The 26,507-nt window shown below is 45.0% G+C and overlaps 1 protein-coding gene across 1 annotated transcript; it reads right to left on the minus strand.

Annotated features, from left to right (window-relative positions):
• Positions 1 to 4,195: 4,195 nt before the first annotated feature.
• FZD10 (frizzled class receptor 10) lies at positions 4,196 to 8,538 on the minus strand. Its single transcript, XM_075012889.1, has one exon. The coding sequence runs from the start codon at positions 7,561 to 7,563 to the stop codon at positions 5,818 to 5,820; it is 1,746 nt and encodes a 581-aa protein (XP_074868990.1). The 5' UTR covers positions 7,564 to 8,538; the 3' UTR covers positions 4,196 to 5,817.
• Positions 8,539 to 26,507: the final 17,969 nt, after the last annotated feature.

Genomic DNA, 26,507 nt, shown 5'->3' on the forward strand with positions numbered 1-26,507 from the left:
CTTTAACTGTAGCAGCTCAAACAGTACCACTGCAATATGGTTTTAGGTGAGTCGAATAAAGCAGCTTTTTGTAAATGAAAAATGATTTTGCTAAAAGCCAATCATCTCTGAGTGTGTTGAGAGATGAAAAAGTGCTGGAAGGCAGTGGGAGGTAGAAAAGCCTCAAAGTGCAAACAGGTGCTGATCTCCCTTCAGGGGGGGACTGGCTGCCGCAGACCTTACAGGCTTGTCACTTTTGATCAAAGCAAGCACCGAGACCACATAATCACCATCACCCCCCTTGTAAAGCATCCCCTGATTTATCATCTGTCACTGTTAATAACTTGGCCTTTCTGTCTAAAATACTTAAAAACATTACACAAGGATACCATTTCAGAATTTTTTTTCAAGAAACGTGTAAATGTTTTTAAATAAAATGCACTGAAGTTCCCCTTTGAGACCATCTGTTTTAAGAAGACCACCTGTCATCAAAAGACCACCTGAGCACATAATACCCCATCATTACAGAGCTACCCCTTGAAGCCATGGGTTTTAAGCTTAAGATAAGAAGGGTGTGTGTTACCGCATTGTTGGTACTGGTCTTTTTGTATAGTTTGAAGCCATAAGATGACAGCCATAGGTGAGTAACGGCCTCATAATAACATACAGCTGAAATGTTACTTCTGGAAACATCTGATATGGGCTCTGAACATTTAAGTTGTATTTTCCCAGTTGTGAGTCTTTGGTAGTCAAGGTGTTAGAATCTGTCCAAATGCACTGTACCTTAAGCCAAAGTCTGAATGTACAAGGCTGGATTCTGTTTCTAGTTATACCAGTGTAAATGTGGTGTAGTGGTGTGAGGTAAAGACCAACACCAGTGTAAGTAAAAGCAGAATTTGGCCCAATTGTTTCAATGTTTGATTCTTTTCCAGTCTCATATTTTACCCCCCACCCTCTTAACACCTAACTGTCTTGGCAATAAAACAATCAACACCTAATCCATGAAGCTCCCCGGTTCCCCTCCTTACTAAACTGAGCTTGATCCCCATGACCTTCTTCCACCTGGTACTTACACATAAATAGACACAACCTGAGGGAAGCTGCACAATAACCATACTTTGAAGCAAATTGCACCCTCAAGTGTGCATGCACAACTTGCACTGAAAGCAAAGGGACTTGCACACACATACCTGGTAGATGCATTTGGTTCTTGATTTTTATTGCCACACAGTAGCCAGTTGTAAAGACATTTGTGATGTTTTTGTGTAAGCAACACCACGAAATAAATGTGTCCGGAAAGTATTAAACTTCTTTTTTAGAGATGAAGTTCTTAACTTTTGTCCCTTCCTCCTGGAGTTTACAATTAGGTAAATATTCATTTGGTTGAGGGGTTCTGAAAAATAAGACGTAGCCATCCTTGAGGAATCCATCCTGGAATTCTTTATGGAAAAGTCACTTGGAATATAATCAAGATGATTGTAATAAAACCTAATAGAATTAAATGGAAAAGTATCTTAAAAAATAGACTCAGAGGGATAGTTGTGTTAGTCTGTATCTGCAAAAAGAACACAGAGATGCTACAGGACTCTTTGGCTATGTCTACACTAGCCAAAAACTTTGAAATTGCCATGCAAATGGCCATTTCGAAGTTTAGTAATGAAGCGCTGAAATACATATTCAGCACCTCATTAGCATGCGGGCGGCTGTGGCACTTCGAAATTGATGCGGCTTGCTGCCGCGTGGCTCTTCCAGACGGGGCTCCTTTTTGAAAGGAGCCTGGCTACTTCGAAGTCCCCTTATTCCTGTGAGCAGATGGGAATAAGGGGACTTCGAAGTAGGCGGGGTCCTTTAGAAAAGGAGCACCGTCTGGATAAGCCGCACGGCGGCGAGCCGCGTCAATTTCGAAGTGCTGTGGCTGCCCGCATGCTAATGAGGCGCTGAATATGTATTTCAGCACTTCATTAGTAAACTTCAAAATGGCCATTTGCATGGCCATTGCAAAGTTTTTGGCTAGTGTAGACATGGCCTTTGTGTTTAAAAACTAGAAAAAATAGTAGCAAAAGAAGTCCTTTCTATAAATGGTTTGTTTGTTTGTTTTTTATTCACACTGTATACTTCTAAAGCAGGAATAAGATTCTCTATTCAGTTATCACTGGTCAGAACCCTTTTGAAAAGTGACTGTTTTCTAATACATGCTATCCCAAATTTCGATCAGAGGTCTAACATGGCCTTCTCCACCTTCTTTTAGTAGTAATGTTAATACTATTACTATAAAAGTATTAGAGGATGCGTAACAAGGAAAGATGCAACGTTGGAGCTAACTCATCCTTGGAAAAGAATCATAGAATAGAATCATAGATGCCTTAAGAGGCAGTCATTCCATTCAGGTAAATTTTCATAACTTTAAGAGCTGAGTTGACAACATGAACATAAATTTACTTGAGACATCCACTTTGCTTGCCAATACCAGAGATTAAAAAAAAGAAAAAAACCTGGGAACTTACTGACAGTGAAGCTGGGCATTAATACACCAACTACTGGCTCACTCTAACGTAAGCAAATGTACAATTGGGGTATCTAGCTAAGCTCTCAGACATGGTATCTTTAGAAACAACAACTTAAGGTACATGCTCTGTTAATACTAAAGGTCCCACAGGTAAACTGTTTTTGCAGTTGAGTGGAAATACAGTGTAAAATTTTAACAGTGTGAGTAATTAATCTCTGGAACCATTTTCTAAAGACTGTGGTGGATTCTCCATGTGTTAAGAGCAAGATTAGGTGTGTTATTTTTTAAAGATATGTGCTAAGAATTACATCAGGGAAGTCCCATGACCTCTGTTATGCAGGAAGTCAGATTAGATATCACAACGATCCTTTCTGCCTTGGAATCTGTGAATCCCATCACTGCTTCCTTCATTTTTAAGGCAGGTCATTCTATTTACTGTTCCACAAGTATTGTTTACCATGAAAAGAAACTAGAAGCAGTGTATTTGTTAAGTGCTACCACTAAGGGCAGGTCTAAGGGAAGATTGAATTGAGGTACACAATTTCAGCTACATTAATTACATAGCTAGAGTCAACATACCTTCATTTTCACGCTTCTCCACCAAGGGAGGTCGACAGCCTAAGTCAATGGGAGCCCGTGCTCCCACTGACTTCCCTTACTCTTAACGAGGGGCAGATGGGGGGTCACCCTGTAAATTCAGTTTTGTGTGTTCCTACTAGGTGTGCTAAATTGAACTCTGGAAGATGAACGGCTGCAGGGTTGATCTTCTGCGTAGTGTAGGTGTACTCTCAGTGGACTATCCTATATGTTGCATTGAACCAGTAAGTGTGATGTTGATCTCACTAGCTCCCATACTTGGATTGCAGCCTGAAAGCATTCTCTAAATACGTTTGTCTCTTCCACTTCTAATCTTTATTCCAAAGAGGACACCTTATTTGTATAAAGTAGAGATGGGATTGAAAAGGTGATCTACACAACTAACACTTAGTTTTTTGTGGGTTTTCTACATTCATTGGTATTATGAAGCTTCTTATTTAAGAAAGCTCACCTTTCTTAGGATCTACTGCATCTGATCTTAACTGGAATGAACACAGATCTGAAGGCAATAATGCAGTAGTTTCAGAACAGAATATGTTTAGAGCAATGTCCTAGTTTGGCTCCACCAGGGTGTGCTCTGACAGGATTAACTTCCAAGACATCTAAAAAGCTTCGTTCCAAACAGTGGCATGTAGACACAAAGCGGTGAAGTGTGTGTGTGTGTGTGTGGGAGTGTGAGAGAGAGACAGATACATTTACTGACAAAGATGGGGAGATGCTACATTGCAAGCTACTTTGTATGCATTTTAGGTATTAAGATATTTAATAAGCAATCCATCACTTTTGTAACTCAAATTTCTAGTTCTTGCTAGAATCATACTATACAGATAACAAAAAAGAGACAACTATATCTACAGTCTCACATATAGCCCCAAAACTGGGTCACATTACCAACTATAGTTTTGTTATACAGCTATTAGCTGTTGTGGGGACACTATTATAGGAACCCTAGCTCCACCAGGCTCCTTCTTTATAATATGCTTGTCTTTATAGAAGCAGAGCAGCATCAACAAAAAGATAAATTGAATTAGTATCACACCAGGTCGTGGCATGATGGTTAACTCCATAAAGAGACAAATAAAAGTTGACACAAGCTCCACTATATATTTTTAATATTTGCATTTATAATGGGAACTTCCTTACAATTTACACCAAAGTTCTATTTATGGTCTCTCTGAATATTGTTCACAAACTGTTTTCCTCTACTGACCTTTTACTAAACTCTTTATAGTAATTAATGCACCACCTTTCAATACTATTACCAGGAAAGAATCTTTGCAATGTATTGTCTGCATTATCTAAAATAATGCTGAAGTGATTCAGCTCTCTTTAACATGCTGAACGTGCTCTCTGTAGATTTTAAAGGGGTTTTAACCAAGGATCATTGTTGTAAATCTCTGTGCTTAGTAAATATGATACTAAATCACAGGATATCTATTTGAAAGCTTCTTTCCATTCACTTCCCTCAGTTGCAAAGATTCATAAAAAGATGCAACTTAAAACACTTTTTTTCAAACTGTAATTCTCTCATTATGATTCTACTTGTAGTTGTTATGTGTCAAGTATAACAAACATATTAAACACTATAATGCTATATTCAAAATGTGCCTTTTGTAAATCATTGATGAAAAAGTTTATTAACGACAAAGCACATGACAGAAAGTTTAGAGCAGACAAAATTATCAAACTACATATTTTATTTTTTATAAAATAGCAGAGCATGAAAAATAACTGTATATTACAAATATATACAGCAAATAATCTTGCCCTCACAGTACAAATAAAGAGCATCACTCCATACAAAGCTTGCCTTTGCTGAATCTAGTGCTTCTTGATCTATTCATGGTGAGAATTTGTTTAACAATAGAAAGAGTCAATAAGCCCTTTGAATCTCTTTGAATTGACCCCACCCCCCACACTTTTTTTTTCTTTTTTGCACAAATCAGTCCAAACATGTATAACATTGGCTTGATTTCCATTAAAAAGCCACAAAATATAATACTAAAGGGTTTCTGAGGACTAGACCTCTTAGTTCTTTTGTTAAGAGATTTCTTTTGTTGTCTTTATGTACAGCAAAATACTTGTTTCTCTTTTCATGTCATGGTAAGAAAAAAATGTATTGCACATTATTCTTATTCACAAACTTTGTGTCTCATGCAGGAAGTTTCTCTTTCAGTGAAAGAATATTGGTGAGCTTAAAACTGAACCTATTTTTAGATACTTCAAACCCACTAGGCTGAAGAAGTGTTGTAAAGGATTTCTCTTTAAGTCAGCACAGAAGTTGCTTTCACTTACTGAGAGTGGGCCTCTGTGGAATTGTTAAGTTTCCCTCAAAAGACACAATTTTCAGTCAGGCTCTTTAAAAAAATCATAGCTCCAAAAAACTTGATTATATCTTTTTACTTAGAAATCTGTAGGAATTCCAGCTCAGCTACATATAAAGGTTATACACAGTTGTTGTTTTTTTTAATCAGAAGGCTGGATGAAATATCTTACTATAAATTAGTAATAGAAGTGGCTCTTTTAATTGACATACTTCTTCCACTGACAACCTTTTCCTAAGTTCATTTACCTTCAGTTTATCAACAGGTACTGAATTTCAGTGTGATACATTTTTACCTTGATTTGCAATACTGTTCTCTGACAAAAAACACCGTTTTTTTTTAAATTCGGATTGCTATTGCGAGCATTTAGAAGTGTCTACAAACTGAGATACAGTCTTCTGTACATCTAGTTCATACACAAGTGGGTGGCTGTAATGCTGATTCATATTTTGCATGGTGAGTTTTGGGGGGATGTTGAGGTTTTTTGTAGATTCCACTGTTTGTAATAACACTTGCAGGTTTTCTCCTACTTCTCTTCTTTAATCTTTGACTGCAAATATTTTGCCAGGATTGGAGAGTCTTGGAAGTCCAGATCCACATCCCACTAGTAATTCCCACAACCAACAACATAAAAATTTTCACCATGAAAATTTCGACTGCGGGAATGGAGTTATTCATCACACAGTCCAAATGTTTCGTCTGATTGTTCATCTTGCATTTATATTGCATTGCCACAATTTTCCAATAATCCATGTTGAGTCTTTCATAAAAGTAGCAGGCTATTACACATGTAGCAGGCACTGTATATAAGACTGAAAAGACACCAATCCTGACCATAAGTTTCTCCAACTTGTCTGTGTTTTCTCCACCCGTTTTCATTACCCTCCTGATGTGGAAGAGGGCCACAAAACCAGACAGAATAAAAGAAGTGCCTATGATTAGATAACAAGCTAAAGGAATGAGAACAAACCCCGTCAAGGCATTCACGTCCATGCTTCCAACATAGCACAATCCTGTCAGCTCATCTCCAGCTACCCTTCTCATAACTAAGATCATGATGGTCTTTACAGCTGGAATGGCCCAGGCTGCCAAATGAAAGTAGCTACTGTTGGCTTCAATTGCTTCATGCCCCCATTTCTTCCCAGCGGCCAGAAACCAAGTTAGCGTCAAAATCACCCACCACAAGGAGCTAGCCATACCAAAATAATAGAGGACCAGGAACACAATGGTGCACCCCGTGCTTTCCAGCCCCTCCTGGATAACGTAAAGCTGACCACCGTCTCGGTCACAGGCGATGCTCTCAGCGCCTGAAAAGAGGCGAATAATGTACCCCACGGAGTAGACACAGTAGCACATAGACAGGAAGATGATGGGCCTTTCTGGGTATTTGAAGCGCTGGGGGTCGATCAGGAAAGTGAGCACGGTGAAAGCGCTGGAAAAGAAGCACACGATGGACCAGATGGCAATCCAGATGACAGCGAACTGCTTGTCATCCTGGCTCCAGTAAACATCAACCCCCGGGGTGCAGAGTGGGGCACAGGATGCGCTCTTCTCCACGTGGTGGAACTTGCCCGGGTTTTCACAGGTGGCTCTGCTGAGGCTGTCCCTGTGCTGCTGCACCTCGTGACCATTCAGGGGCTTCTGGGGCCGAAACATGGGTGGCAGCATGCTGGAGCCTCGGGGGGCCTCATCGGACCCGTTGTTCGGGGCTTCCATGCAGAGATAATTGGGGTCATTCTTATTGGGCAGCTTGCTGCAGTCTAAGGAGTCCGGCCACTTGAAATTGAACTGCTCCATGATGGGCGAGCACTTCAGCCGGGCCTGCTCGCACATCACGCGGCAGGCCGGGATGGGCGTGGAGACCTGCTCCGTGCACATGGGGGCGTACAGCGAGCAGAGGAAGAACTTCAGGTGGCCGTGGCAGCCGTACTCCACCAAGGGGGCAAACTCGTGCAGCTGAATGGCGGCCTCGCGCTGGTTCTCGTGCCCCATCAGGTTGGGCATCCTGGTCATGTTGTAGCCTATGTCCTTGCACATGGGGATTTCGATGGGCTGGCACCTCCCGTCGCCCGGGCGGTCGGTGTCTATGGCGCTGATCCCAGCGCAGAAGCGAGCGAGGCGCAAGGCCAGCAGGAGAGTTGGTACCAAGTTCCCCATCGCTGACCCCGCGGGGGCAGCCGCAGCCACGCGGCGCTGGGAGCGCAGGGGCTTTCCGCAGGCCAGCCCGGCTGCGCGGGTCAGTTCCGCCGCCCCATGGCCCCCGGCTTCGCGAGGGGCGCTCACAGCGCGCGGGAGGCCCCGGCGGCGCCGGGCAGGTCAGCGCAGCCTCCGGCCATCAGCGGCGCGCTCAGCACAAGCGCGCGCTGGTCACTTTCCAGCCCCGGCGGCGTCGCGGGAGAGGCGCGGGGCGGCCCTGTGCAGACCAGCGGCCGCGCCGGAGCCTCCCCCATCCAGAGACCCCCGAACTGACGGCGGCGATCCCGGACACTTGCTGTGGCCCCAGGCTTCCGCTCCGGAGCCCCTCCTTCCCCCGCTCGCCACCCCGCGCCCCCGGCAGCCTGGCTGGGGCTTACATCCGAGCGACCGCGGCTTCAGCGCCCACGTGTCCCGGGCGGCTTTGGTCTGTGCCGTCGCCTCTCCAGCTCTTCCTGCTGCCTGGGACGGGCTGGTCACACCCCGTCCTCTCCCGTGGCGGCGTGGGTGGGGGGGTGGCTTTTCCTCGGCGGAGATCAAGGGGAAGGAAGCAGCTAAGGGTCCGGCCACCCCCACTGCTGTTTTTGCAAAGGTTTGGTTCTGCGGCGCCTTGCAGAGCAGGACGGGTTCTGGGCGCTCCTCTCGGCGCAGGAAGACCTGAGCTGCTGCAGGGCGTCTTTTAGGGGGTAGTTGTGTCCCAGGATTTAAAACACCCCTGCAGGATCCGCCTTGCATACGACACCCACTTTGCATGAGAAAGGTGAAGTTGACACGGTGATTACTTTCCAATCGCTCGGAACGCCTCGAAACCTCCTTAAGGACCCCTACAGGCTCTCCTTGATCGCCACACGGAGAAAAAAGCCTCATTTGTTTCTCACTCTTCCGTCCCGCCCCACCCTGGAAAGTTTAGCTTGATCTTTTCTCTCCCTCCTTAGACCCCCGCCCCTAACCCGCCGCCCTAACTCAGGTGGGAAAGGAGCCCAAGGCAGCCGAGTTTTCAGACTTCTTGTCTCCCAGACGGGGGTGGAGATGGTGCCTCCCTGACTTGCTTTCTGGGGTGGGGGACGGGGGAGGGCAGTGCTTTAGAAGGGAGGATGTGGAGAGGATGCATTTTATGGCAAGTGTGCCATAAACTCTGGGCTGACAGAGACATAAAAGCCGGGCGCAATGCAGCAGAATCTCAGCTGCTTGCACAATTGTGTCGAATTCCTGAAAGTGAAAACCGGAGTCAGGAAATCTGACGCGGAAGATGAGTCTCTCTCTCTCTCTCTATTTTAAACTGGCGGTATCTGAATGCACATCAAGTGAAACTGGCAGATTCCCCCAAAGAGGAAAATCAGAGAAGACCAGAGAGAGAGAGACCTTTGGGAAAGTTTTGTTAATTCACATAGACAAGCCTCTTGGAGATTTTGGAGGAGAAAGGGTGCAGGACAAATAATTTTGAAATGAGCTGGCTTTTTTAGTTACTGGGTTGCTTCTATTTTAAAAGTACAACTGCTAGCATCATTTGAATTATTTTATATTAATAGTAGCTGGGGACTTATGCCAGCAAAACTCCCATTGATTTTGATATAGATTTCCTTGGATAAGAACTGCAGGATTCAGCTCTATCCCCTTGAAAGTATAATGTCAATGAAATGAAACATAAAACAAGTCACCAAAAATAAAATGTTTAATACCCCTCCTCCTTTCCTCCTTCCTCCCCAGTAACTGATCTAAACAGAGGCAAAATAAGATGGTGCAATTCATAGATTTTGTTTAAAGCCAGAAGGGACCAGTATGATCAAATCCTAAAAGACTGAACTTCACGTTTTGTTTTGAGTCCAATTTTAGACAAACATTCATGAAGAAAGAAAAATCTCTTTTCATTCACACCCACACAGAACCAGGGTTTCGCCCCATTCGTGCATGCTTTTTATCAAAACGAACATAGATTCTTGTGGAAACTAACAAATCCGGCAGGGTCAGAGTTAATACCCAGCTAGCCTCTAAAAAGGAAACTATTGGCTTTCTCGATTGTGATAAGGGTGTACTGGATCCAAGAAAGAGCAACAAACTAGGGCTAACGTGCTTGTGAGACCCCAAAGATGCTGATGTTTGCCTGGGGAAAAAACCAACCTTAATTAAAGACAAAAAAAGAACTTAAAATCAGTGGACAATTTTCTTTAATGGATTCCCAGTGGATCCTGGGATCTCTTTTCGAAAAAGAGATCAGACTGACAAACTATTATATTATATCAGGTTGATCTTTCCCTTGGCCACTTCTAGATACATTTGGGAACTGTTATGAAGGCAGGCAGTGTTACCAGCAAACAAACAAAAAGGCCTTATTTATTTAGTTACATTGCTGTTGCTCTGTGCATGTGTGTGTGTGTGGTGGAGCATTTCTATTCTTCATTAATCTAAGCTGTTTTCTTAGTATTTGTATGCACCCTAGATCCTCTTCTAGAGAGCTCAGTTGGGGGTGGTAGGAAAGTGAAGGGGAAAGCATTCATAAGGGACAAGCAACCTATTTTAAAGTGAAATTGAAATGACACTTGAGATGAACATTTCTGATACAGTTTTGTTGAGCTTGACTAGAGTTTTTTGTGGGGATTTTTTTTGTGAAGTACTTTATTGTATATCAAAATCCATATCGAAATAATAAGGAAAAAAGAAATTAAAACAGAAGTTTGTTTCTGTGTTTTGTACGGCTCTTGATAATAGCCTCCTTTTTCTTATTTTCCTTGGAAGTTAAAAGAAAATATAAATGTGAAGTGTAAAAAAGAAAAAAAAAGTCATGCTTTGTAGGAGTTATGTCTCTTAATTGATCTTTGATGTGCTACTTTAAATCAGCTTGGTTTTTCTAGCTGTTATGTTAGCCAGTACAACCCTCTTCAGATCATTTATTTCTGTTTTTATATTTTTTTAAAAAGAAAGCTTTCTAGAAATGGCCCCCATTCAACTAACTTCAGTCAGAGAAACTAACAAACAGAACATTATTATAGAAAAACGAGGGCTCTGAGAAATCAGCAACTGGAAGATAACTCTGTAACTAATAAATGAAAAGAGCCTTTTGATGGCTCCAGCTGAAAAGATATTTTATTTTATTTTTTTTTCTCCTGTGTGTGGGATTTGAGATGTGTGATTCTATGGAGCAGCCAGGCACCCCTGCTGCTAGGCCCTGGCTAGGAGTTGGCCCCCCTCTGGCAAATGTTATGGAGAATTGGGAGGAATTTTATGGCTGTCTTTTCCCTCAGCTCTTTTTTCTTTTGTCTTCTTTGAAGAATGACTTTAGACATTTTATTTACATATTTAACCATGGATGAAAGAGGAAAAAGAAAGCATTTGGGCTGTTGTGGGAATAGTGATATGTTTAAATTAATGGAAATCTTATTAGGCCTCTCAAATTTTAAGCAAAAGGTTTTTAATGAAACTTTATAATTAAACATGATTTGAAATAATGTGCCAACTCACAGGAAAGATGTGTTTTCCCCCATAGTCATACACACAGACCCCAACACATGCAGAAGAATCATACATACTTCAAAGTTCAGCTACTGTTCCATTCCATGCACAGAAAAATTTAAAACTGAATATTTAATGAAGCATGTCACAATTTAAAGCATAACTAAATATTTTGTAGGTGCAATACAGCATAAACAGGCTAAAAAGCATGGCAAAGTGCTGTGTAAGTTCTTGTAGTGAAAGTGTAATAAAACACTTTGATGTGGATAATGTTAAAAATCAAAGTTGTATCTTTTCTATACTTGTTAAAGTCAATGGAAATTAGAGTGCTAGGCAAGGTTTTCTGAAATGAGATTAAAGAAAACCTAAATAATCCCTCTGAGATAAAATGTTATGACTCTTCAACAGAGAAGAGAAATTAAATGATGAGATTGGAGAGTTACAAGTTAATTAATACCTTAAACGTTTTTAGAAAAACACTGTAAACTACTATCAAAACAATAGCGTGTCATAAAGTGCATTGTTTTTGGTGAATCTGAGTGTAAGAATTGTGCGGCACTAGCTATCACATATGTCATATTTAATTAAGCATTTCTAGTCAACTGTGCATTAAGGAGAGAGGTTTATTTTTTAAATAAAGATCAGTTTGAATATTAAGCTTATCCAAGAAACCTTCTCCCGTGCATGTTCATATTAAGAAAGGTACACTTAAAAATTCTGTATCTGATACATAGTGAAAGCCTGTTATTTGCCCTCACTTTCATTCTAGTAGCTAATTATAAAAAAATCCAAAAATAAAAGTTACCCTTAAAGGAAATAGAAATTTTAAAAGAAAAACAGTGAATATTGAAAAGAAATGCTAGGAATAATCACTGCAAGGTTATCTTTCCTGTTTAGTTTCCACATAATATATTAATCATGATAATTGTGAATTATATAATTATAAAATATATGCAGCACACCTTTATTTTTCAAACAAAACAAATTAGTCTTTTTTCCTAATTCAGAACTTTCTCTAGCTGTTTTAAAATTATATTTAAAAAAGAAGACATTTCTTATTGGTAGGATAAGATGCAATCCATGCAAATGTCCACTATCCCTATACACTAAGGTTTAGTTACATCAAAACACCATCAGTGAAACTAGTTAAAAGATTAAAAAAAAACAAAACAAAATCCAAAATAAAACCCACATCATAAATGGATGAGGGGTTTGCATAGTGTTGATCTAATACAATTTAGCCAGCTATTTTAAGGGCACTTCCCTTGAAATGTGGTTTGAAATATTACCAAAGGTTCGACGGGGTGCATTAGTGTGAATTGCAAATCAGAACATTTCTTTAATCCCCTTTTCATGGCCTGGCTTCGGATCAGTGGCATCTAAGGGACTCCCCACTGATTCTGGCTCAGGAGGAACCATTCACGGGGGCAGCTTCTCTCCTCTATTCCCACAGTCCATAAAACAACACCACAGACAGACACCCTCCAAGTAAATTAGATTAAACTCCTTCTCTTCCACAGCACATTAGTCTTTTCACTGCCCAAGATTCATTATTCAGCTATTCCTAATTTAAAGATACCGTATTCCCCCATCCCAAAGAATAAAACAAAAAAAAAAGATAAAAAAGGACATGCCAGCTTTATATTTACACACACACACACACACTCTCTCTCTCTCTCTCTTTCACTTTCAAACTACAAGGATATTATCAGTTTAAAAATGTAGGCCACATTAGTACATGCCTATCCACATCACAAACAGAATCTACACCTACAGAGACAGGCCCAATAAAACACATACAGCTTGATTCTTCTGTATTCAGCTGCGTTTAAAGCTCATTCACTGAAAAAAAAAGTAATGAAATAAACAGTTAAAACTCTTCAAGGAGCAAAAATCTGTCCCATTTAGTTTGATATTTGATTTGCATTTCTTCTTCTTGCGTGCACTTTAGCTAGAGTGACTTAGAGACACAGTCAGACTTAGGCCAGTGAAGGGAAAAGGACTAGTAAGAGCTGCACTTGGTAGTTACTGTGAATTTTTTACTGTCAAACCATTTCCTTCTCCACAAAACCACACCTCCTATCCCTTCCATTCACTTTCACACATAAGGAGCTCGATTCTTTGCCACACCTGTTTACAACTGCTTGATTCTCTGCCTGCAGGGGTTCAGTAACTCATACTCTACCTCCCATAGCCCCACAGTGAGCTTTTGCACACGCTTGCCCATACCTAACTCAACTGTTTGACCCCATGTCATCTGTCAGAAATACCTCAATGGACAATGTCTGTGGACCACACCATGTTCTGTCTTCTCTTTTTGCATGTACCAGGGACTTCAGGGAGGAAGATATAGGAGCCAGCTGCACCTCCATGGGGAGGGCATTCCTAGACTGGGGTCTGTGGGTGGTCTCTATTCCCTGTGAGTTACCTGAGCAGTGCAAAAGGAGAGGACAGGAGCAGAGAAGCCGTTCCAGGATTAACTGCAATTTTGCTCCCTGAGACTGAGAAGTCTCCTGTACTGCAGGAGTGAGTTGTCACTACCCCTTCTGTGTTTGTGAAGCAAAAATTAGGGTAAGCATTATATGTTGTTAAAAATAAAATCTTGGTGCCTTACTCCAGTGGAGATGGCAGAAAAAGGTGGTAGGTGTATTTGTAAGAAACATCCAGTGTGTGGTGAACTGTCAAAATGAATTGGAAATAAGGGAGTTTCGAAGTCAGGGCTTCCCTTCGAAGTGCTGGCATCTACACTGCAGTTTCGCTTTCAAAATGTGGGAATATGCAAATGAGGCAAAGGATATTTAAATCTCTGCCTCATCTGCAGTTTCGATCCCACAGATTTACATACCCCATCTGAAAGGGAGGGGATGTGTAGACATGGCCAACGTGATTTGCCAGAAAAAGCTTGTTTCGAAATAGCACACCGACACATAAACTGCATGTCAAAATAGTTCTCAGCTGTTTCAAAGTAGGGTGGCCACAATGACTGGCCAGCAGGATGCCCTGGCCATGTCTACACTACCGAGCGCTTTCGAAAGGCAAGCTTCCAGAAGGCACCTTTCAGAAGACTGGGCTTCGAAAAAGCAAAGACACACCCAAAACCAGATCGCTCCACCCATCTGGGCTTTTGAAAGGGCACGGCGCTCTTTTGAAAGGGAGCATCCACACAGCCCAGAGCCCTTTTGAAAGAACAAGACAGGAAACGCTGCAGACAGGGTTGAATGGCAGACAAGACCTTCTGGGCCCTGCAGCCAGCTGTTCCCTTAAAGGGCCCCTCCCAAATAGCCCCGGCCTGCACACACTGAGGGTCAGTTTAGCAGACCCTGTGCCCAGAGAGACTTCACAACTTCATGGGCACCCAATGGATCCTAGTCAGCTCCCCAACAGGGATGCCAGGAGTGATGCAGTCAGGCTGCTGGCCACAATAATTGCCGCAACCCTCTTCCTGCTCTGGAGGCTGACTCCTCCCGCCCTGGTCCTGCAGGGACTTGACAAAGTGCACCACCTGTGCCCCATCCCTCGTGCCATCTGATGCATATGATGCCACCCCAGCAGCGCCCAATGGTGGGATTGACTGGTCATGCAGGAATGGAATGATGAGCAATGGCTCCAGAACCTCCGCATGAGGAAGGAGGCCTTCCTGGAGCTGTGCCACTGGCTTGCCCCTGTCCTTCAGCATCAAGACATGTGGATGAGGCCCATGATCCCCCTCGAGAAACGTGTGGTGATCACGGTCTGGAAACTGGCTATCTTGGACAGCCACTGCTTGGTTGGCCACCAGTTTGGGATGGGTAAGGCCACCATGGGGGCTGTCTTACTTGAGGTAAGTGATGCTGGGGGTCATACACCCACCCTTGGGGGGCAGGGGCTCCTGGGAAAGGGCGACCATTGGAGATGGGGGACGTGTATGTGGAGGGGCCCAGGGAGCAGGCAGGAGGCTCTGGGGCACCCTGATATGCACTCACAGTGCACATACCCTCCGTCCTGTGCAAGTCATCCGAGCGACGAATGCCATCCTCCCATGGAAGGTCATCCACCTTGGGGACCTTGACGCTGCCATGGAGGGCTTCGCTGGCCTGGGCTTCCCCAACTGCCTTGGGGCCCTGGATAGGACCCATATCCTCATCTGTGCCCCAGACCACAGTATAGGCCGATACATGAACAACCATGGGTACCACTTGGTAGTCCTCCAGGCCCTCACGGATACCCATGTCCACTTGCTGGAGATCTGTGTGGGATGGTCCGGGTGGGCCCATGACTCCTGGATCTCCCGCAACTCCTGGCTGGGCCACAGACTGCAGGAGGGGACCTACGTGCCCCTGTGGGACCTCTCCATCAGGGACACCAGCCTGCCCACATGCATAGTAGCCAATGCTGCATATCCCCTTCACCCATGGCTCATGCGTCCCTACATGGGACAAACTGACCCCACCCAGGAGCCCTTTACTGAGCATCTGAACCAGGCCCAGGGCATGACGTAGCAGGCCTTAGGCTGGCTTAGGGGTGCTTTCAATGCCTCCTCACAAGGCTGGAGGTCAGCCTCAGGAACATGCCCACGGTGGTGGCTGCATGCTGCGTTCTCAACAATATTGTGGAGGGTAAGCAGAAGTGCTATATCCCAGGGTGAGCTGCCAAGGCAGCACACAGATACAAGCAAACCCCACCTCCACCCCCATGCCCCATGCTGTCTGGAAAACCAGGATAGATGCGGGTGAGGGAGGCCCTCAGGGCAGCCTTCGATGACAGGCCTCAATGACCCTCCCTCCGGAACCCTCCACCACAGCCCCCCACACCGTCCCCAAATGCCCGCCTGTCACCAATGCCCCCAACATGCACACATTCCTCCACCCCCACCTATCACACGGGACATGGGGGTTGTTTTGAAATAAACATGTTAAAACTTAAAACATGATGTGTTGAAGCAATCATACAAATGGGAAGGTTATAAGCAGGGGTGAATGGGGGGAACTATGTACAGAGCATGGGGGTGGGAGCAGTGGAACCTGGCTGGGGGGCCTTAGTCCTCTGTGGGGGTGGAGGGGCTATGATTCACAATGACCATGGGTGGTGGGGGCTACTGCCCTGGGTCTGGGAGCCCCGGCAGGGTTTGGACTGGGCTGTGACCACAGGGAGGTAGGGTCATGCCAGCAGTGCAGCGGCTGCAGCCTGGGCACCAGAGGCGGGTGGGGGGGCCAGTGTGGCATGGCCTGCCCTGGCCAGGAGCAGCTGCACCAGCTCCAACAGGGAAGCTGGGGGGACCTTGTGTGGGAGGAGGCGGCAAAGGCAGGGGCTCTGGCAGGGAAGGCAGCAGGGGAGGCGGTGGGGTAGATGGCAGGGGAGGTGGCAGGTAGCCGGGGTGGGTGCCAGGTGACAGTCCAAATGAGGGCCTGTAGGGCCCCGGCAACCTCACCTCAGGCCTCAGGCCACCACCCCTTGTCCACCTCCTCGAGCTCAATCCACTGCTGGAGCATGGGCATCTGCTCCCAGATGGCTGCCGTCTGGGAGGCGGCCTCCTCCTCGTTGTCCCCGTGGCGGTGTCGGCATGGCAGCCTCTGAGCACAGGGCCACATGGGCAGTGGGTGGCCCAAGGGTCTGGCCCCCTCAGTGCTCGGGGCAGGGGGCTCCCCGGCCTTGGACAGGGCTCACTTGACACTCAGACAGTGGTGCTGTGGAGACAGGAGGGCAGGGGGCAACCCACTATTCTGAAATAACTTTGCTGTGTAGACACACCCTGAGAGTAGCAGAACATCTACAACCACCATTGAAATCAATGACAATTGAAGTATGTCTCAATATTAGGACCTAGGTTATGAACACTTGGGTTAGAGGATTTCAAAATGCGTATACATGTCTATGCAATATGGATGTCAATTAATCTGAGATTGCAACAGCACGAAAAAGTCAAATGTTGCTCTTCTAGGTTCCCTAGATTTGTTGGAAGTGTTCAAGCCCAGAAAATGGCCCTCTCTGTTACTAGAATTTTGCAGCATCACAATTTCCCTGCTGGCCTTGTGTTCAGCCCTCCTGAGTATCACGCTCTTTGCATTTCTCTGTAGTATTATGACTGATTTTTAATTGCCTATCCAGTGTCTTGAGCAACTTGGCACCTTTGGTGCAGGGAGAGACCTTTAATAGTAAAGTTATATACTAAATACAATTATTGCAGCTACGGCTACACCATGCTATCATACCTACTAGAGTCCAATGACAGCTCTTCCACTGCTAGGTATTACTGGGGGGTTTCCCTGCAAAGCCCAACACGTTTTTGTCCATAATGAAAAAATACACAGAAGTCCAGCCCTGTGTGTATGAAAATTCAGAAGAAAATGTCCTAAGAAGAGACTTGCCTGTGAGGTTTCCAGGATTTCTTGTTCTTCTCAAGCCAGAAATACTGCACAGACAGACTTTCTCAGCATTTTCCAAGGAGGAAAAAGATGATGATACTGCTGAAGGGCATGGCTGAGAAGAGAGGAGTCCATTCCCCATTCCACTAAGGCCCCTTTATGTATCCAGTTATGGTTGTGGGAATGATCCATGAGCAACAGCTTCTGTGTCTGGGTATTCAGATGGCTGTTTGGACTTCTGTGTTTTTAAAGGGGCTTGACTAACTGGATAAGAGTTGCTGGATCAGCTGTATACAGGTTGTGTACCCAGTCCATGGTACACTCTGAATGGATGATGCAAGGATATGTGTCAAGCTGGCTTCTGGATTTGCTACTTTTTACTTCTTTGCAAATTCACCCAGTATCCTTCAACATATAGGACGAAATTCACCTCGGTTGTTACTTCAGCTTGTTTCAGAGATAAGCTGTGACCATGCAAATACAGCACTGCCTATCTTCCTTAGGAGTTTCCATTGGTGTCCATTACCTTAGGAGAGCCAACAAAGCAGATATGCTATTGGCTGTCCATAGATATCTGATATTTCCAGAGTGGATCAGACCACAGTACATATATTGCTGGACTATCAAATGACAGGAGCTTTTCTTTATTCAGATGGAGAATTACTACAGGCTGAACCTCTCTAATCCAGAACTCTCTTGTCCAGCAACCTCCATAATCTGGCATGATTTTAGTTAGGCAGATGACCACTTATCATGTGAATAGCCAAATTTCCCATGTGCTGTTATTTAGCTCTAACTTACCCCAAATGTCTTCTAAGAGGTCAGTAAGCAGAGGAAGTGTTGGTAATGCTGCTAGACAATATTAACCTCCCTTAGTTCTGCAAATTTTCTTGTCCAGCACCACTCAGGTCCTGAGGTTGTTGAACGAGAGACATTCAACCATTACAAATGCAAATACAAATCCTACCTCAATACAGGAGCCAGAAGAGTAAAGAAACAAAGAATGAAAGTTCATCTGTCTTGAGAGAATTGTAATAATTATTTAAAAAGAAAGATGTAGATGGACTTTGCTAGTTCTCATCAGATTTTCCTGAGCATATGCCCTGTACCCTGTGATATAAAGGAGTACACTAGTTGGTAACCTGTCCTTTGGATCAGCTTCCGTAATTAATGAGTGGAAGATAGCTAATGTGACACCAATATTTAAAAAGGGCTCTAGAGGTGACCCTGGCAATTACAGACCAGTAAGTTTAACGTCAGTTCCAGGCAAACTAGTTGAAACAATAGTAAAGAATAAAATTGTCAGGCACATAGAAGAACATAATCTGATGGGCAAAAGTCAAGATGGTTTCTGCAGAGGGAAATCACGTCTCACTAACCTGTTAGAGTTCTTTGAAAGGGTTAATAAACATGCCGACGGGAGATCCAGTGGATATAGTACACTTCGATTTCCAGGAAGCCTTTGACAAGGTACCTCTTCAAAGGCTCTTATGTAAATTAAGCTGTCGTGGGATAAGAGGGAAGGTCCTTCCATGGACTGAGAGCTGGTTAAAAGACAGAAAACAGAGGGTAGGCATAAATGGTAAATTTTCTGAATGGAGAGGGTTAACTAGTGGTGTCCCCCAAGGGTCAGTCCTAGGACCAATCCTGTTCAATTTATTCATCAAGGATCTGGAGAAGGGTGTGAGCAGTGAGGTGGCAAAGTTTGCAGATGACACTAAACTGTTCAAGACAGTCAAGACAAAGGCAGACAGTGAAGAACTTCAAAAAGATCTCATCAAACTGAGTGATTGGACAACAAAATGGCAAATGAAATTTTATGTGGATAAGAGTAAGGTAACGCACATCGCAAAAAATAACCCCAACTATACTTACAATATGATGGGGCTAACTTAGCTATAAATAATCAGGAAAGATATCTTGGAGTTGTCATGGATAGTTCCTTGAAAACATCCATGCAGTGTGCAGAGGCTGTCAAAAAGGCAAATAGGATGTTAGGTATTATGAAAAAAGGGATAGAAAATAAGACAAGGAGTATCTTACCGCACCTATATAAATCTATGGTACACCCACATCTTGAATACTGTGTACAGATGTGGTCTTCTCACCTAAAGAAAGATATCCTGGCACTGGAAAAGGTTCAGAAGAAGGCAACTAAAATGATTAGGGGTTTGGAACAGGTCCCGTATGAGAGGCTAAAAAGATTGGGACTTTTCAGTTTAGAAAAGAGGAGGCTGAGGGGGACATGATAGAGGTATATAAAATTATGACAGGTGTACAGAGGGTGAAAAAAAAGAAGTTATTTACTTGTGCTCATAATACAAGAACTAGAGGACACCAAATGAAATTAATGGGTAGCAGGTTTAAACCTAATAAAAGAAAGTTCTTCCTCACTCAGTGCATAGTTAACCTGTGGAACTCCTTGCCAGAGGAGACTGAGAAGGCTAGGACTATAACAGAATTTAAGAGAGAGCTAGATAAATTCATGGCGGTTAGGTCAATAAAAGGCTATTAGCCAAGGGTATGAATGGTGTCCCTGGCCTCTGACTGTCAGAGGCTGGAGACGGATGGCAGGAGACAAATCGCTTGATCATTGTCTTCAGTCCACCCCCTCTGGGACACCTGGCACTGGCCACTGTCGGCAGACAGGCTACTGGGCTGGATGGACCTTTGGTCTGACCCAGTATGGCTGTTCTTATGTTCTTAGATAGTTACACCACACTACCTCCTAGGTCACTACATTACACTGGCTCCTCCTTCTCTCACCCTGATGCTACCTAACAGAATTTGAAATTAAACAAATGACCAACTAAACCACTGTATATTTGCTGTATAGTAAAGAGCGCAGCTATTCACCAACAGACATCCATCAGATAGGTTTTAATACTAGGTCGTGCCCTTCCACCCCCGACCCGGAATGATGGGCTGATGTCTGGACTGCCCACATCTCCTCCATGTATATAGTTGTCCCTGCCCTGTATATAGTTATTTATAGTTGCCCCCCCGTATATAGTTTATTATAGTTGTCCTCACCTGTATATAGTTATTTTCCATGATGCTGTTTGTTATTAGTTTTATATGCACAGAGGTGAGGTTTTTGGTTATTTAAACAATGAGGCAGTTGTATTTTTCAAAAACCCATGTCCCGTGTGCTTTCTGTGAGGGCGGGGTGCGGGTGTTGGGGCGGTGTGCAGGGGACCCACAAAAGATGGCCTGGGTGGCTCTCACTAGGCCCCCTGGTCAAAGTACTCCCACAGGGCCTCCTGGACCCGGACTCCATCCCGGTGGGCCTGGTGGCCAGGGGCAGTGGCTGGCTGGAGGTAGCCTGTTCCAGCCTCCACCACCCAGCCCTGCAAGAAGACCTCCCCCTTGCTTTCCACCAGGTTGTGGAGCGTGCAGCAGGCATCCACAACCTGGGAGATGTTTGGGAGGCCCACATCCAGGCAGGCCAGGAGGCAACGCCACCGGCCCTTCAGGCGCCCAAAGGCCCACTCGACCACTTGGCGGGAATGGTTGAGTCATGCATTGTAGCGCTCCTGGCTGGCATTGAGGTAGCCTGTATAGGGCCGCATGAGCCAGGGCTGGAGGGGGTAGGCTGCATCTGCCACAAGGCAGAGGGGTACGGAGGTGTCTCCCAGAGGGATCTCCCTCTGGGGGATGCAGGTCCCCACCTCCAACGGCAGCATAGTCCCAAATTGCGGAACACGTGAGCGTCTTGGGTACAGCTGGGCCAGCCCACGTATATGTCCTGGAAGCAGCCACAGCTGTCCACCATGGGCTTCAGGATCACGGAGTGATAGCCCTTCCTGTTTATATAGCACCCACCACTGTGGGCGCGGATGGGGATGTGGGTCCCATCTAAGGCCCAAAGCAGTTAGGGTATCCTATGGCGGCAAATCCTGTGACAGCTGCGTCCAGGTCTGCAACTCAGATGACCCTCTGCAGCAGCAGGGCACTGAGTGCACGCACCACCTGCGGGGAGTGGACATGGGTTCCTATGAGGGTATGCAGAGTGTGCCCCCCCATCTGGGTCCCCCACCCGGGCCCCTCCCCAGGACCCCCCCAGGCCCCCTTCCCCAGTGGGTTCAGGCCCAGGCCTCCTTACCTCCATCACGAAAGCCCCGACTGTGGTCTTGCCAACTCCAAACTGCTGGCCCACTGAGTGGCAGCTGTCTGGAGTGGCCAGCTTCCAGACAGCTATTGCAACCCTCTTCTCAACAGTGAGGGCGCGCCACATCCGTGTGTCCTGGTGCCTCAAGGTGGGGGTGAGCCACTGGTAGAGCTCCATGAAGGTCTGCTGGCTCATGCAGAAGTTCTGCAGCTGCTGGTCATCATCCCATTCCTCCATAATCAGGTGCTCCCACCACTTGGTGCTGGAGGGGTAGCTCCAGAGCCGGCGGGGGTGGGGGGAGGAGCAGGAGGGCCCAATGGTCTGGAATGTCCCCTTGTGCCCCTGGGGAAGGCTCCCACTCCAGCAGCTGCTGGGCGGCCGCCCGTGCAGCATCGAGGAGGGCGCCTGCTCCACGGGAGGTGGCTTGTAGGGCTTCCAGCTGCTGCTGGACGTACATGTCTGCCAGCTCGAGGTCTGAGAGGCTTGCACCACCAACGCAGGACTTGTGCAGGGCAGGCCGGGTGTGTCTGGGAGGGGCCCTTTAAGGGAGTGGCTTGCTGTTGCCCCAGAAGGGCTAGTCTGCTCTAAAACCCTGTCCGTGGGCTTTCTTGGCCCCTTATTTTGAAGGGGGTGCTTGTGTGTGTAGACGCTCTGCTTTTCCTTCTGGGACAGCCCCTTTCGATGTTCCCCATTGCTACTTCGACGTTGTACATCGACGGCACCAGCCCTGGAGGATGTGTGGATGATACGCGTCGCAGTAGCCTATTTCGATGTCGTTACTTCAAAGTAGCCTACTTCGATGTAGCATCCTAGTGTAGACATAGCCTAAGGATTAGAAAGCACTTTGTGATACCTGGATGAAAAATGGAACATATTATAAATACTCTCCCTTAATCTATCAATTGTGAAATAACCTATCTACTGGTAATTACTATAGTATGAAGTGTTTTAACAACTTAGAGGTAGCCATGTTAGTCTGTAGGCAAAGAAAACAAAACAGCAGCCATGTAGCACTTATCTTGTTAGTCATTTGTTAGTCTTTAAAGTGCTACATGACTGCTGTTTTGTTTTGTTTTAACAACTGCAAATAAAATAATTTTGTTCACTTAAAAGCACTACTCAGTTTCTTAAGAAAAACTCTAGTGCCCATTGAAGTCAATGGAACTTCTGTGACTATGTAATTGTGAGCCCTCGGTTTGTACATTTCTCTTGGGTTTATCTTAAAGACTTAGGTACTAAAGAGTTAGGGCAACGCATAAAGTATCTATGTAGATGGAATTTGATTTGGAAAAAATTAAGACCCTCAATAGGACATTGGTATTGTTATTTTTCTTTTTGATTGTCTGAGTGCAATTTTACAACAGAAAATGCTTCAGTTTTGCCAATATCACAATCAGAGGCATTAAGAAAAAGTATTGCTTGTTTATACACCAGGCAAAAATGCCACTGAAGATTAGAAATTTTTTGGTAGCTTTGGGAAGATTCTCCCTTCTATTCCCTTTTTTGTGAGGGGGGAGGAGGAAGATCAAAAATTGATACTTTGCTGCATCTGAGAAGAAAGAGCAAATATTTTATTTTCTTTAATGACATTAAATGAAATTAAACCCAGCAGGTGAAGAGATCCTGGGCAGATTTCCAAAAGGATCACACAACTGGTTTATTGGCTAAACCAGGAACAGTTGCATAAAACTGAAATGGTGTAATCCCACTGAACCTGGGGTCTGCAACCTGTGGCTCCTCTTTAAGGACTTCTTTGTGGCTCCTGATGCTATGCAGTAGACCCTCGACTTGTGCAGGAATTACATTCCTGGGAAATCAGGCATAATTCGAATTTTGCGCAAGTTGAGTGGGGGCGCTATTCCTGTGGTGGGGGCAGGGATCTCCCTATCAAGGGGGAGCCCCCTGTCAAGAGGCTGGTGAGCTGGTGGAGTGGCAGCTGCTGGGGCTGAGGGGGAAGAGCACTGCACTCCACCACCTCATCAGCCTCTTGACAGGGTGATGCCTCCTCCCACCAAGGAAGCGACTGCTGGAGCTGAGCTGGTGAAATGCTTTGCTCTGCCTGCTCACTTCCCCCATAACAGGGGGATTCCCTGCCCCCAGCTGTGGGGGTGGCTCCCTGGGGCTGGAGGTTCTTCCAGGGCCCCCCCTCTATTTGTGCTAACATGAGATATGCGCAACACAAATGCACATATCTCAGGAGTCTACTGTAATTTCAAAGTACAACCCCCCGACGATTATTTCTGATAAATTGTGACCATCTAAAAGCCCCTAAATGAACAACTCATATCTAAATAGCAAATGATATGTGATCTCCAAACGTTGAATAACTCCTCCAGCGTCCTCCAGAGGCAGAAGGTTTGGGAGTGAAAGTCGGGAAGACAGTAGTACAAACGCATGTGCAAAGTGTGAGGAAATAAAATAGGCAAACAGTTTGTGAACATCCTGCAGTAATCATGTATCACATTACAAATTACACTCATCCCTCGCTCTATGAGCACAATTGGTTCCCAAATTTCTGCTCATAGGTGAAAACTCATAACAGCGACACTGAATTCTCATTAAAATACATATAAAAGTCTCCAGTTCATTCCAAGTGATGGTAACTTGACATAAACCAGTTGAGTTTAAGTACTTTTCTGACATATTTGAATAGTTTGGCACCAAAAATAGGATCTAATGTATATATGTGGAGCAGGGATTCCCAACTTATGGGTCGGGACCCAAACATGGGTCACATTAGATTTGTTAAAGGTTGCCAGCTGGGCAGTTCCCAGATGCATGTGGCTGTTAAAGAAGCCATTTGCAGTTTCCTAACACTGCTGTCTCAGGCAGATATCTATCAATAGAGATAGATGCTGGAGATGGCAGCTCTCTCTGTCACTAGGGATAGCAATTACCTTTTTCCTAGGTGCTGAAACCTTGAGTTAATTGCTGGGAGCAGAAGGGCTGGAGGAGCCACCCAGCCTCACAGCCCAGGTGAAGAGGTTTCAGGAGGAGAAGGAGGAGTGTCTAATGCTGGGGCTGTTGAGGGATGCCAGGGGGGGGAGGTCTAAGACTGGGGGAAGTTTGGGGCTGCTGTGGGGGGGCGTAAATCTGGGGGCTGTTTGGGCCTGCTGGGGGAGGTGTGAGCCTGGGGGCAGTTTGGGGCTGCTGGGGGGCTCTAAGGCTGGGGGTGGTTTGGGGCTGCTGAGGGTGGGGTTTAAGGCTGGGGGCAGTTTGGGACCTTGGGGGCGTTAAAACCTGGCCAAGGGTGAGGTCTGCAGGGTGGGAAGGCTCGGGGTCTAATACAGTAATCCCTCGAGTTACCCAGAGGTTGTTTCTGCAATCCCTGCATAACTTGAATTTTCCTGCAAGAGGAGGGGAGCCAGGAACTACCAGGGCTGGTCAGTTTCCTGGCTCCCAGAGTGATGGGAGCTGGGAATCAGGGGCAGGCTCTTTCCAGTCTCCCCATGGCTTGCGGGGTGGGGACACTGATCAGCTCATGGCTGGTCAGTTTCACATTCCCACCATTGCAGGGAAGGGAACCAGGCTGAGAGGCTTCTCCCTCTCTCCCACCAGCCACAGAGCTGTCAGACAGCTGCATGTCTGAGGGAAGGGAGGAAGAAGGCTCCAGCCACAGGTCTGTGGGTCTCCCCACCCCTGGCCAGGGACTCTGTTCGCATAAGCGGGGGAAGTTCACTCATATGGTGAATAAAGGTAGGTATATATCTTCCTCGTTTTAGTGAGTACTCATTAGTAAAGTACTTGTTAAATGAGGGATGAGTGTATTATGTGTCTGCTGTTCTTAAAACAGGGGTCACAAAAAGTATGGCTGGACCTTATTTACTAAGGACTATCTTGTATTCACATGCATTGCAGCTCTTGAATTATTGAGTTTTTTTACCAAACTGGAAAAAAAGGCTGTTCCTTGCTATTTTTGTTGTCAACCCGTACTCTAAATAGTCTGTTTTTTAAAGCCATCTCTCTCCTCACCTACCTCAGGTCATTGGCTACCCCAGAGAAATGCCACCCTAATTTTTAATGTCGCCTTTTGATTCCTCCTTCTAAACTCATTGCCTAGTCTGTGTTACATACTGCAAGAGTCCCAGATTTGAACTATATTCCCGGTCCCTTTTCTTCAGAAAAGCTAACTCTATAAATAAGGGAAAATAATCCCCACTTCACATTTTAAACCAGTTGAGCTGAGAATAGCTAACTTTCACTCTGAACTCACTCCAACTGCAGGTTAATGCAGATAATTGCAGAGCACCTGGTATAAGCCTGGGGTATGTGAATCATCTCTGTAGCACACCTTTCAATCTTTTATTCTTATGTAATGCCCTGGGGCAGACGAGAGTGCCTGTTTAAGCTTTGTTCCTAGTGGGTGTGCCAATACACTGTCAGAGTTCTCTTACTACATATAAAGGAAAGGCTGCACTTTAAAAAGTAAACTGGATACATATATGTGTGTGTTATGTTTATATACACATTAAAATACCTATGTATGCACAAATATTTTTAAAATGTGCATGTGTATGTACTTTTGTATACACACACATTATTTGTACACACACACACACAGGTTTGTATACACAAACCCACATGCATGCACGTGTAATGCACACTTTTACAATGCTTACATGTCTTGCTTCATTTGAAAGACACATTGTTGGTTCCTCAAGTGACTTGAAGGACAAATAACAGTCTTTGTCAACGGAATCCTGTACTTAAGAATGGATTTATTTCTCCCATTAGTAGTAAAAAGGTATGCTGCACCCACTGTTTAACTACACTCTCTCTATGTATTTGTGGCACTAAAATGCCTGCAGGGCATTTTGCTGCAGGTAACTTGCTTGTAGATGCCTGTAAGCTCCTGCTAGCAGGAGATTTATTATATCCAACTTGTTAAATGTTGTTTGACTTTGTAAACAAAATAAAACCTGTTTACAAAGGAGTCAGACAATATTTTGAAAAAGTCCCTGATTATGCTACAGACATAGTCATATCTCAAATGCATAGGTATATTTGAC

This window comes from Carettochelys insculpta, chromosome 18 (genome assembly GCF_033958435.1).
Source record: "Carettochelys insculpta isolate YL-2023 chromosome 18, ASM3395843v1, whole genome shotgun sequence".
Classification (NCBI taxonomy): domain Eukaryota; kingdom Metazoa; phylum Chordata; order Testudines; family Carettochelyidae; genus Carettochelys; species Carettochelys insculpta.

Excerpts from the sequence above, each read along its gene's own strand:
- FZD10 (XM_075012889.1), bottom strand. The coding sequence starts at position 7,563 with ATGGGGAACTTGGTACCAACTCTCCTGCTGGCCTTGCGCCTCGCTCGC.